This window comes from Plectropomus leopardus, chromosome 15, assembly GCF_008729295.1.
Source record: "Plectropomus leopardus isolate mb chromosome 15, YSFRI_Pleo_2.0, whole genome shotgun sequence".
NCBI lineage: Eukaryota > Metazoa > Chordata > Actinopteri > Perciformes > Serranidae > Plectropomus > Plectropomus leopardus.
In genome coordinates this window covers 1205129-1218710 of record NC_056477.1, presented here as the reverse complement: position 1 = coordinate 1218710, position 13582 = coordinate 1205129, and the positions used below count along the sequence as shown (strand labels likewise).

General features: G+C 38.0%; 1 protein-coding gene across 1 annotated transcript in view; it reads right to left on the bottom strand.

Moving 5' to 3' along the window:
* Positions 1-1858: 1858 nt before the first annotated feature.
* Positions 1859-13582, bottom strand: part of LOC121954817 (endoplasmic reticulum junction formation protein lunapark-B-like) — a 20395-nt gene continuing 8671 nt past the window's right edge. Inside the window, exons 7-10 of the mRNA XM_042502525.1 lie at positions 12777-12878; positions 11517-11687; positions 8992-9081; positions 1859-6058 (exon numbers count right to left, since the gene is read on the bottom strand). Of these exons, the coding sequence (XP_042358459.1) occupies positions 5886-6058; positions 8992-9081; positions 11517-11687; positions 12777-12878 (536 nt within the window). The 3' untranslated portion in view covers positions 1859-5885. The remainder of the gene's footprint in view (positions 6059-8991; positions 9082-11516; positions 11688-12776; positions 12879-13582) is intronic.

Here is a 13582-nt window from a genome sequence, read left to right as displayed (position 1 = left end):
TTATGCTGTTTTTGATTGTTTATGCAAAATATTTTGCCATGGCCTGTCTCGGCACGCTATTTAAGGTGGATTCCAAGTGTTTTTAAGACATTTTAAATTTTGACATTTTTCACCAAAAAGGCAATACTATAGTATGACTTTTTCGGTCATTTTTTTCAACATGCAATTTTATGCTGTTTTTGATTGTTTATGCAAAATAAACAATGGCTTGCACAGGTCCAAAATTGTACCAAGAAAGTTACATCATAGCATGGGGTCCAAAATCACACCAAAAAGTCATACTATTGGAGCCAAAATTCCCACCAGATGTCATACTTCAGCTTGGGTTCCGAAATTGCACAGAAACTACATGTCCTTCAAAATCGCACCAAAACTTCATACTATATATACTATAATACTATTTTTTTTTTTAATTTAACTTATTACGACAGTTATATTTGAAAATGACAGGAAACACCATATTTACCTCAAGGAGGAACAAGAAGGATGAAGAGCATCTGAGGCCATCTCGGCATGGGGAGTGCACACCAAGGACTGGAGGGGCTGGAGGGTGTGGAGGGTATGGAGGATCTGGCGTGTCTGGAGGATCTGGAGGGTCTGGAGAGTCTGGATGGTCTGGAGGATCTGGCATGTCTGGAGGATCTGGAGGGTCTGGAGGATCTGGAGGGTGTGGAGGGTCTGGATGATCTGGCATGTCTGGAGGATCTGGTTTCCATCGCTGATCCATCGTTGGTGACACAGTTTTCTACTGCCGTCACTGCGGCGGTAGCTTGGCACGCTGCATGTAGGAGGAGTCCGCTGTTTTAGCCCTCGCTCGCCAAAGCCATCAGCCTCTGCCGCTGCTGGCGTGCTGTGTTTGTCGCCTGAGGAGCAGCGATCCGCCTTCGCTCCTGAAAAGTCCTCAGTGGGTTGTTGTGAAGTCTTTCTGGGCATCGGCCGACACATTTGGAGGGCCCCGTGTCGTCGTGAGGATCTGGAAAGAGTTTGCTATGGCTGGCGTGCACCCAGGTAGCCTTTCCTGCAAACTTTACGGCCGTTTCAGTGGATAGCAGCAGCGCTAAAATAACTGCAACAAAATGCCTACGTGGAGCTTTTTTTCAGTTTGGGATGGTCACCTGGACAAGATTTCAAACGGGCTGAGACCGTGTTTGTTTCTTACATCAGCGGAGGTGCTTTCAGCCATGACAGTCCGCTTTCTTTGCTGCCTTTTGCGAGTTTTGCCCTGATTGTACCGTTTTCGTGTCCCACAGCACTGCCGCTCTGTGGACGATTGGATCAGCGATGACTGATATTTAAGCATAAATAGTGCGACGATTTAACCTCGCTGACAAACGCCGGCTCTGTTAGTACATGATATACTAAGACTTTTTTTCCAGGTGTTTTAACATACTGTACTCTGACTTTATTTAGGGATCTAACATACTATACTAGTTTTTTTTTTTAAGGATTTAACATACTATACTAGGAATTCTTTAAGGTTCTGACATACTATACTATGATTTTTTTCTTGATGTGCTATACTATTTTTCTGACATGCTACACCATGGCATTCATTTCAATTATTTCAAACTACTTTACTATGAATTCTTTGTTTTTTGATTTCTTGTTTTCTTTTTGCTTTTTCATCTCAGTGCTTCTATATTGATGGCCCACATTGGTTTTAGGTGCTTTATGAGTACTTAGTGAACACAAGTTTTCAAACTACGCATTTTTAAAGTTCAACCAAACCACAATAAGCAAACATGCTCTCACTTACATCTTGTAGTAACCAGATTTTGCCGCTGCTTAAATCTGGACAAAAGCTAAATTAACCTGTGAAGCGCGCATGGTAAGTTTGTAAGAACCACAACAGACCGACTTTCTTCCTTTGTTGGTGTAAATCGTTTATTAGGCGTGCCATGCGCTCACCTAATGACACCCAGCATTGGCAGGGAGGTAACTGATAAATGTAGCAGAGAAAAACAAAAGTACAACTACAAAGTAAACAGGTATTACATGACTCAGTGTGCGAAACAGCTCGTTGAGAAGTGTTTAAATATTAAAATGACTGCTTCCTATTTAGATTTTTTACCACTTTCCATCACCAGCAGGTGACATTTTGCAAGGAAACAACAGGACAAAATGTGTCAAAGTGTCAAAAAAAATTCATGACCTCAGCTCCTCAATATTCAACTAGATTTTGTCCAAAAGCACATTTGCTGCCCAAACCTTTGGGCCAACTTTTTCCAATTGAACCTAGGTAATTGAAAGGTTTTGAGGTCAACAAATATCTTCAGACCGACACAGAATTAAATTAATTATACATATTAAATAAAAGTCAATGTGTCGTCTGCATCCTTAAAGAATACTTTGCACACGTTGCCTGGGTGTGTTTCACGGACCACCCTTCACACCACAGGTGATACCACACATTAACATTTGCATAGACACTCTCTATTTCTTCTTGTTCCTAAAAACTGCTGTCAAAAACAGGTGCTTGAGTTGGCCAAATGAGCCTCTCTAATGTTTTCATGTTACTACAGTAGTTAGACATGTTACAGATTACGCTGTAAAACTCATGAAAACAACAGAAGGCACCAGGTACCGACTGTGAGTGCACACAATTTTAACACTTCAAATTAGGGCTGGGCGATAAATCACTTTCATCAGTTGATTCCAATTTAAACTTTAATTTCTTAAAATGTAAATCTTAAGCACTTTCCCAACAAACCACAGGCTGCTGCAAAGTTTGTGTAACACGTTCAAATTCCTTTAAAATAATGTTAGTTACAATAACATTATTTTATGAGGAATTAACTGTGTTCTTAATTATGGTAGTTATATAACCTATTAAAATTTCCTTTCAAATAATGTGGAAAAAATCTGGACTAATAATTTTTTCTAGTAATCAAATTAAAAGCATGTGTTTGTAATTATGTTAACAGTGCATAAAACTTTAAAATTCCTTTTAAATGATGTTAAAAAAAAAGTTAATTCAACTTAAAAATGTGTGTTCATAAATATGGCAATTAAATGCTTAGTTTTTAAGTTTTTAAGATGATAACCCATACAAGTTCATTTGTTACAACTCAAGTTTTTCTGAAATGTTATGTACTTAATTACCATATTTATAATCACTCTTTTTAAGTTATTGACTCATAAAATTAAAGTCGTTCCCATGATTTTTTTCCACATTATTTAAAAGGAATTTTAAAGTGTTACAGGCTGTTTTAAATACAGGCTGCAGCACAAACTGCAGCTGAGTGGGAAAAATGTGTCTCACTCCGACATACAGGAGACCACGACAGCGCACAGGAAAATTATCTGACATTCGTGGAATCGTTTTGCCGTTGTGTCCCGTATGGCAGGAAAGCCACACGCTGCGAAGCTGTTATGGATGCAGTTGTGCTGCATTTTGCTGAAGATACGGTTCCCATATAAACAATGGAGAAGCCTGGGTTTATCCTCATATATACAGTGGAAAAGCCTGTTAGTAGTTTTTCTTAGGAGGGGGTGTTGTAGTTTGATGTAATACATTCTAGTTTGATGCAATAAATTATTATGTTTAGGCCATATCGCTCAGCCCTACTTTGAATGAATGAAATGAAAAGAAAAGAACAATGAAAAAAATCAAACCAACGCTAAATTACAACCTATTGGCTCGAGAACCCAAACCCGGCCTTTACTTTTAAACAGCTGTGACCGCATTAAACATTTAAGATCAAACAGAGCAGCAGGACCTAAACAACAGATTAAAACACAATTTGGCCGAAATAAATACAAACTCAGTGCAAATGACGTCAGGTAATACAGATAAAAAAGCAGTGCATTTGGCAAATGATAATCCAGCAAAGAACTACTGTTGGCAACAACCAGACAGACGTGAATTGGCAGTTTTAGCTCGTCTGTTAATTTGTTTCACCCACCAAACAGTCAAACGTTCAGTTCATTTGGAAACTGGGTCATTGTTGACTTTTCAACACTGATGCTATCCTCCAGCTAATAAGTTAGGCACCAATTCAAAGACAGATGGTTCTAAAAAAACCAACTCAGGTGAGATATCGAGGTCCATTTTTCCCGTACCACAAAAAATCATGGAAAAATTAGGAGTCAGTTAAGACCTGATGAGTAGGATTGTACTGAAAGATAAACACATTTTCTGCTGCATCAGCAGCTACGGTTACATGCACACTAGTATTCCTGTTATTCTGAATATGACAATATAACAATATAATTTGATATGAAAACAGCATATTTGTTTAAATTTTCCAAATTAGGCGACTTCCAGAATTTGACATTTTCCCACTAAGAGGTGGGATATGCCAGTATTATTAGGGATTTAGGAGCATTATTTGGTGCATGTATAATGTGAAACATGGTCTCAATTGGGGTTTTTTTGTTTGTTTTTTTTTCAGCTGTATTGAAATGCACAAACGAACTTTACTGCTTGTCCATGACAAGCTGCCAAAACTGCATTTAAAAAAACTACAAAAATCCAGCAGGATATCATGTGTACATGCGTCAGTTTTTGGTAAAATGTGAGTGTAACAAATCCGTCCAAGATTTAATATTAAAGGAATACTTCGATAAGAATTTGTGAGGAAACTTTTTTTCTCACATGCATCCACAGTGAACGGAGAATCCAAATAAGGCAAACCCTTTTTATGAACTGCAGTAAACAACATCAAACATCTGCTGACAAAGTCTAATAAAATTTTATTCTGCAAAAGTTTCGAGTGAGTTTTAAAAACACAATGATTTTTCTAATAGTTATGCTGTTGTTTAACCCATTGAGAAGAAAGAGGTACATAAATATAAAAAATGTTGATTCTATTTACATAATTTTAAACATTTAATTTGTGTAATTATAGGAATTATTCTTTGATGGACATTTTTGCCAATTTTTTGTGAATATCTAATTTACAAAAAAGGAAAATAATTTTGAAAGGCGTCTGAATGTGGCACAAAAGAGATTTGGATTCTTCGTTTACTTCGGAGGCATGCGGGAAAAATTAATTTTTCTTCGTGAATTCAGGATAAGACAGGATTGGTTTTTGATCGACAAATAATCATTTTGTATGTGAATGATTCCTTTAATAGGCTAAGAGCGTACGGCAGATTAAAACAGGAGCTGAATAAAGCTACAGCAGTGCAGCTTACTTAACTTAATGGCATAAAGTTAACTGATGTCCTGATCCACAACAAGTTTGTCTTCAGATGCACTTTCTCTCTCAACCCAACAAAACTATGAATAACAGAAATGTTCCGAACTAAAATTTACATCATAATAAACAGCGATTTGCCAAATATACAGACATTCAGTGGAGTCAGTCATTCAATGAGTTGCAATTTAAGTTTTAGTTTCATCTGAGGACAAACCATTAGTGAACCAGCTGTTGCATCTAAAAGAAAACTTTCCAAAATCAGACAGCAGCCAGCTACTTCAAACCTAAAAAAACCCTTATAGTGTAAATTATAGAATACTGAGAAAGTAACTATGCCGATCACCACATACAGAGCATCATCAGCAGCCGACCGCTCCGTCCAGAACGAGTAAAAACTACAATCATCGATCTGACAGCTTCTCAGTGAGCCCATCAAAGTGTGAGGGCCATGATATGTTGGCATCATTTTAGGCAATATCGCTGGACAATTTTACTGCTAAATACGATGAAAATAACATCGTATGATCCTGTTTTTCACATCACCTACAAAATCTCCTCTGGAAAATGACAAATGCACAGTCGGATTTAGATTCAAAACAACTCAAACACAACTGCAGTTTATGAGGTTTGTGGTTTAAGTCCATCTATATTGCTTTAAAATGCCGCCTGTGTATCATGGCTGTTATCAACACCTTTTGTTTGGACCGAATCATCCCGCGTCCCCGCTCGGACTCACTGCGACTACGACGGTCGAGACTCTGACTCAGGTGGAGCGCTTTGACTCTGCCCGGACTCCGCCTCCTCCTCCTCCTGAACCACCTTTTCTTCTTCTTCTACTTCCTGCTGCGGCTCCTCTGATTGGCTTTCGCTCGCTGCTTCTTTGGTGGCTCCTTCGTCCTCCAACTCTCTCTCATCTGAGGAGAAGAAACCTTAAGTGAGTATGAGAGCAAAGAGACAGAACAACAGGGAGCATCTCAGTGTGAACAGTCTGAAATACAACACATGATTGGCCGTTTGGAGTTAAAATCGAAAGTGAATCACAGACAATCAGCAGCATTCCCTTTGTTAGACTTGACATAAGTTAAAAAAGAGTTTGGAGAAGCGGAGAGCGCGAGAAGCTTAAATACCAAACCGCTAAAATCTCCCTCCTCCCATCCAACAGCACAGCTGTCAGACAGTGAACTCTTTAACACCCTGACTGACAGCATTTGTTTTTGTGCAGTCTGTCACAACCATTTTAACCTCTGACGCCTGAGACATTTGGTTTGATTTCTTTCAAAAACACGAGAAAAAAATGTCCCACAAACTGCAAAGAAATGATGCTGCCTTCAGTATAAATAAAAAGGAGACATCTATCAACCTCTTAATTAAAATGCATTAAAATGCAACCTGTCGTTTTTGTAGCATCTATGTTATTCCCACTTTACCACCTAAAAGCACATGAACACAATGAATTCGGAAGAACGACTTCCAAACTCAAAAACTACGACCTTTTGACGTCACAAGAATGCAGCATTATTAAAAGAAGACAATGGAATTAAATTAGTTTCTAACAATTAAAAAAATAGAAAAAAATGTCCAAACTGTATTTTTGATTCTCTTATTGATATATTTAAAATATGTTACAGAAAAAAAAGATTATTTTTTCAGCACTTTTTTATTGTATGTCTGTCTTCTAGTTAACATTTTCTTCTCTTTCCATTTTTGCACATTTTTCAGCAATTTCATTCCTGCAAATTTTTGGGCCATTTCTTGTTAAGTAACTCGCCTCCCTGTGTTTTTAGAAAGAAAGAAAGTCAATCTGCTCAGGCTCCAAAGAATTAAAACTAAAGTCTCTGTTCAACTCAAGCAAAAACCCTTTCATCAAAACCAACAGCAGCTGCTGAAGTGTTACAGATAAACGTTAGGAGCGTAATATCGAGTAATTTCATACAAACTCAACTGTGGCTCTGCAGGTCGTATCATGGATTTTCTTGGAAAAAATTCCAGATGAGTCACCAGAAGAAAATGTTTGCGCTGTGCATTTCTGCGTCCTGAGGATTCGTTACATTTGCATATTATCATTATCGTATCATTTCAATGTTTGGTGTGAAGACACCTGAAACGCTGCAGACCAAAAAGCATCAAAAGCCGCTGTTTTTTAACAAGTCATTGATGTCTTTTTGCAGCTTTTTCAGCACCAAATGTGGGCTACTTTTAGTGACCCGTTGCTTTTTTTTTTTTTTTTACGGACACTACTTTGATTCAGGTCACGTTAGTGCCACAAAAAGTAGGTATTTAAAGCCAAAACATGATCTTTTCTTAACCATTACCAAGCGGTTTTTGCGCATAAAGCTAACAACAACGCATCTGTTACATCATAATATACAAACGTAACAAATCCGAGGTTTGCATAAGCAGATAATGCCAACTTTTTATTTTTTGACTATTGGGTTAAAAAATAAATGTGAAAACTCTCTACTCCAAATTCTTTTTTAATTTTGAATTTCCAAAGTGTGGCTTTTGAAATGTGCAACTAAAAAAATATTCAGAGTAGAGCTAGAGGATTTTGCAAGGCCCAACGAATTCAACATTTTGGGGTTTTTTTTGTCAGTTTATTTTTTGAGAAATTGCATGACATAAACTGTGAAAAAAAATTAATTCTGGGAGAGCTTGCATGAAATAAACCCATAATCACATTATTAGAACTACTTCCTCTGAATGGTATGCTTAGTATGTTTCAATGTGGATCTAAAACTCAAATATGATTCACAATTTAAATGCACTATTATTTGCACACTTTAAGACTCTTTCCGTCACAGCATTTTAAAGAAATGAACATGAATAAAGACAGATCGGAGCCCTGTTTGGACAGGGTTGATATTCCAGGAGGTGATTAGCAGTAAAATGTTTTAGTTTGTTACTAAACTCACTGCTGTGGGCCACACTGTCTGATCACAGGAGGTGGTTTGGAAAACTATAAATGTTCTGCAGAGAAAATCATCAAAAACATCACCTGCTGAACTAAAAGTATCTGAAACCAAAGGTCTGAATGTGCAAAAAAATCTAACACACACTAAAATGCACAATTCCTGTACTGATGGGACGTAAATTAAGGGATGAATAATGTGTATGTTCACAAAAAAGGAGGCACTGTGTAAACTAATTACAACTTGATTGGGTAAAAACACGCTGAGGGTGGAATTAAAATCACTATCGACACAATACAAGCTTAAACATTAAAATCTCCCAAACTCCCTTACAGGATTACATCTTATCTGATTGGGGGTTAAATGATAACACACCAACAAAACAAAAAAACACTTTATGCACAAAATATTTGACACTGTTGAGGTGATCTCACCAGACACAAACTCTGATCTCTTTTTGATTTAATGTTGGTGACACAAGTTTAGAAATTGCAAGGATTTCTGAGAAAATTAAGACATGAACTTCTGTAGATCGGAGAGCAAATTAACCAATTAGGAGATTGGTGTAAATATTTTGTACACTCAGTGAAGGCCAGATCTGGGTCAAACAAGTGTATTTTTTATTTCAATTTAAATTTTCTAGGATTAATCCATCAGGCCAATTCAGACAATCACTTCAGTTTCTTTGATTTTTCAAACTTTGCCAGAAACATTTTTAATTCTCTGATTGGAAAACAACAAACTGTTTGACCCAGGTCTGCAGAAGACATCCAGACGCTGCTTTCATTGCTGCTTTAGTGTGATTAGCAAATTTGGGATCAGCATTGGGGCTGCGCTCTACGGTGTTATGGACTCTACAGCGAAGAGAATTGATCCATTCTGGTTTGATCAGTTTGAATTAAGCCAGATCAGACACAGTGCAGGGAGAGGAGGGGAACCTGGACTCTGCAGAGGTCGGCTCTGGGGGCTCTTTGGACTCTGCTGGATCTGGAAACTGTGGACCAAATTCCACGGAGCCGGAGCCTTGGCTAGAGGCAAGATCACACTGTTAAACCCACTGGTCACGAGAACGCAGCACGGTTAGCGTGCTCACAGGTCTGACAAAGGAAATGTGATGAGGAACGTCTGGTTTGTTCATGATTTCTGTTGTTTTTGGGATGTTGTAAGAACCGAAACTAAGTCGCTGCCAAAATTCTGAAAATGTGAGTGCTTATTTTTATCTAATAACGTAGTTAACAGGAATGCAATTGTTGCTGAACTGACTGGGGCAGCGTTAACAGCTATAAGTGAAGAAGAAGAAAACCTACCAGCACGGAAAACAACACATGAGAAATGGTGACAAGCACTGATACAGCCACAGCTCCGTCTCGACTTTATAAGGTGTGTTTTCCGGAGACCAGAGTATTTTTTTAATTCTTAACAACGGGAGCACCACGTATTTGTTATTCTGTAACGGCAGCAGCGTGAGGAGGCGCTGAGCATCTATTCTGCGCTGCATGTGTGGTGTTATTTTTGTTTTCTGAGCAATTTAGGTCTCCAGACTTTGCTGCAGAGTGAGCACTCTTGACTTTGACGCGACTCTTTGGTACAAGGAGCTGCAGGCATGCAGGCAGCAGCACGGAGAGAGCGAGACCGAAAGAAGAAGAGCGAGTTTACAGCGCACAGCAAGTTTATACGGTAAAGTATGACGTGTCTGTCCTTTGCGATCCGTCATTATCTCAAGTAGCTCGTTAACTGTATTGGGTGAATATCAGTGTGACACAGAAAATCCAGCTGAGACCCAATCAAACTTTAAAAAGTTATTCAGAAAAAAAAGATTTGTTGAATATTTGTATTTAACTGCCGAACTAATTTTATGAAGACGATTCTGAGTCGGGTTCAACCCTAATTTGTTAGGATTGCCACCAAAATCTCATAAACCCACAAAGACTAGTGCTTTGTGTTTGAGACAGATCATCTGACATTAGTAACAGGATTTTAATTGAATTGTTTTTAATAAAGTGCATGTTTAAGCACGTTAGATTTACTGTTTTTAGTTTTTGTTTATTTTTTACCGTTGTATCGAATTAATTATAAAGAATTGGGGAATTTTGCTGATATCGGTGTCAACTACAACATTTCTATTATTGTGACACGCCAATCTTGTTCTGCTCTTCCTGTCTGATCTCTGCCACATGCACGGAATAAATTTGTCAAAAATATACTGACATCATTTTGGGTAAGACATGCGATCCTGCAATAATTCAAGAGAGAGCGAGTAAAGAAATTTGTTTGCTTTCTTTCTTTATTTTTGGTTTTTCGTTTGATTGTTTTGCACCATCAGCACAACAAACAAAAACGTCGTCTTTACCGAAAAGGGACCAAGTCAGGATTAAAATTTTCAACTGATTGCATCGGTTAGAAAATGATCAACAAAGAAAAGGCAGTTGTATTTCTCACTGTTGCTTCCTAAAGAGGACAGTGATATTTAAAGTGTCTCACCTCTGCTGGCTCCTTGCTCGCTAACAACTACAAAAGGGTAAAAGTTGACATCATGAACATCGGGAGAAGAATCAAACACAAACTAATGACAAAGGTCGACTGGAGAACTGGACTAAGAAGCATGTAAACGGCGGTTAGGACACGGAGTAAGTAACACAGAGATGCACAGACAGAGAGAGTGTGCGAGTGTGCGAGTGTGTGTGTGTGTGTGTGTGTGTGTGTGTGATGGTGTGTCTTTAGCACACATGTTCAGAGTCTTGGTCTCAAGTCTGAACCAGTTTTTTCCTAATTTGATGTTTTTTTCCGTCTGTGTCTAACTGCTATTCCTCTGTTTATGAATCAGTTTATTACTCTGTCTGCAGCTTTATCTTTGGTCCTAATTACAGGGTTCAAAGACATTTTTACAATTAAATTTCCATGATTTTTCCAGGACACTGAGGCAGATTTTAAAGACCAAACATTCTCTGAAATGAGCATTGATACTCCTCATCCTTATTTTTTTTAAAAAATTAATGAATTCTGAACTTTAAAAATTACATTAAAACTGAATTTGGGGACTGTTCATTATTTATGAAAGGAGAAAGGGTGGTGCAAAAATGTGTTTTCTTCATTGTTGAGGTGATTTCCAACATGTTTTCTCCAATAAAGATTGGCGATTTTTTTAAAATATAAATTATGGTGATTGACTTTCTTCAAAAATCTTTGGTTATTTCTGACAAGTTTTCTTAAATAACATTTGTTTTTTTTTCTTTAAAAGTTAAGGTAATTTTTTTCTCTTTAAAAAATTTGGACGATTTTTAAAGATTTCTTTTTGGGCGATTTTAATTAGTGATTTCTAACGTCTTTTTGTTTTTAAATAAAGTTTGGCATTTTTTTTCTTTAAAAATCTCTTCTAGCTTCAGTGTTTTTTCTTGGTTCAGACCTGAGGAGACCTCGTCTTGGTTTGTCTCAGTCAAGACCAGTTTGTGTGTGATTTCAGTACCTCCAGAGGGGGGTGCACTCTCTTCTGTGTCGGTCCCAGATCGCGGTCTCGGTCCAGGGGAGCGTGACTCTGCTCGCAGCCTCCTCTCGTAGCTGAACTCTGGAAGCCTGGGAGCCTGAGGGCGCGTCTTCCTGGCCGGATTCAGGAAGTAGCAATATGCACAACGAAACGCTGACAGGGTCAGAGAGAAAAAGAGCATGTGAGAAAGACAACAAACAAATAAGACTTTTACTGAGAGACAAATCATTTTATGAACTCTGGCAAAGCCCGAGCATTATCCCCTACGGCCCACTTTAATATTACACACACTAATATCACTTTTAAAATAAAAACTATTGTACATTAATATTATTTTCTACTTTCATTGAGTTTATTTTTAACCAACATCAGTCCTAATCATAAATATCAATTTTTTTAAAATTAATTTACAGAGTTTTAACCCTGTAAATGCCAGATTTTTGTCTCGAAGCCACCATGTTTCTAGAGTGAAAAAAACCCAAACAATAATTATTTAAAATATATGACACGCAACGTAAAAACAAAATCCTGCTGACAGTCTGGGATATGTCAGTGTGTGAGTGTAGCTGCTGACAGTCTGGGATATGTCAGTGTGTGAGTGTAGCTGCTGACAGTCTGGGATATGTCAGTGATCAGCAGCTACATTGACTGTGACAGGTCACCTAGTGGAAATAGCATGTATTTCCTCCAAATGCCAAATATGGTCAAAATGACCTCATCAGGTGGAAAATAGTCAAAATGACAAATTCAGAGTCAAAAGCCCAGAATGACACCCAGAAATAATACAAGTCCTGTTTTTCTGCTCTGATGGCTGTGGGATCAAAAATGTCAGTTTGAATGGGTTTCAATGGAGCATTTTTGGACCTGAACAGTCTGAATGTAACTATTTAGTTTCCACAGTGTATTTTAGACTTATTGTAGGAGCTGAGCTGCAAATTCACTGATTACACTCAAATACACAGTCTTTCCAAAATATATGCCTTAAGCACGAACACAGCCAAAATGATCAAAAAATGAAGAATGAAAAGCGTGTAAATGCACCAAACAGCCCCTGAAGGTTTAAGTTTGTGAGCGGAGTTTGATGGAGCTCAGGTCAGAAGCACGCAGAGACGAGAGCTTTAAAAAGTGAATCCGTCTCACTAAAATATTTCATATGATTGAAAAAAAGAGATGAAAAACTGTTTGCCTCTGCAGAAAAACTAATTCTGTGCTGAATTGCTCTCCTGTGTGCAGAGATTCGACAGAGAGGAGTGGCGATGAGGCCGATGCCGATGGGCACCCCGGCCGCAATGACCATGACTCCCCCGCCCGGGGCCCGGCCCCCAGTGGGACCCGGGGGGACACCTGTGGGTAAGGGGGCACACAGATGGTCACTGAAAACCTGCAAAAGTCATGGGATTTCACAATCACATTTTCCAGGCCTGGAAGTCATGGAACTAGTAAAGAGTCAGTTTGAGAAAAATCATGGAAATGTGTTTTATGTAATAAATTAAATGACAGTAATGTAACAAATTGGATAATTTTTTTTCTGCAACTGACAACGAAATGTATCTTTAAAGTCGTCCGCGTGTGACATTTCCGTTGTTTTTGTTCATTTGCTCATCTTTGAAAGTTTCTTCATGTCTCCGAGCATCGCGTCTCTTTCTTCATGTACGCTCATTAAGCATTTAAAATAATTTATTTTACTGCCAAACATGCCTTTAAAACCTGCAGGCATGTTGGATTGGAAGTTTTCTTTAAAAAAAANTGTCAGTTTGAGAAAAATCATGGAAATGTGTTTTATGTAATAAATTAAATGACAGTAATGTAACAAATTGGATAATTTTTTTTCTGCAACTGACAACGAAATGTATCTTTAAAGTCGTCCGCGTGTGACATTTCCGTTGTTTTTGTTCATTTGCTCATCTTTGAAAGTTTCTTCATGTCTCCGAGCATCGCGTCTCTTTCTTTATGTATGCTCATTAAGCATTTAAAATAATTTATTTTACTGCCAAACATGCCTTTAAAACCTGCAGGCATGTTGGATTGGAAGTTTTCTTTAAAAAAAA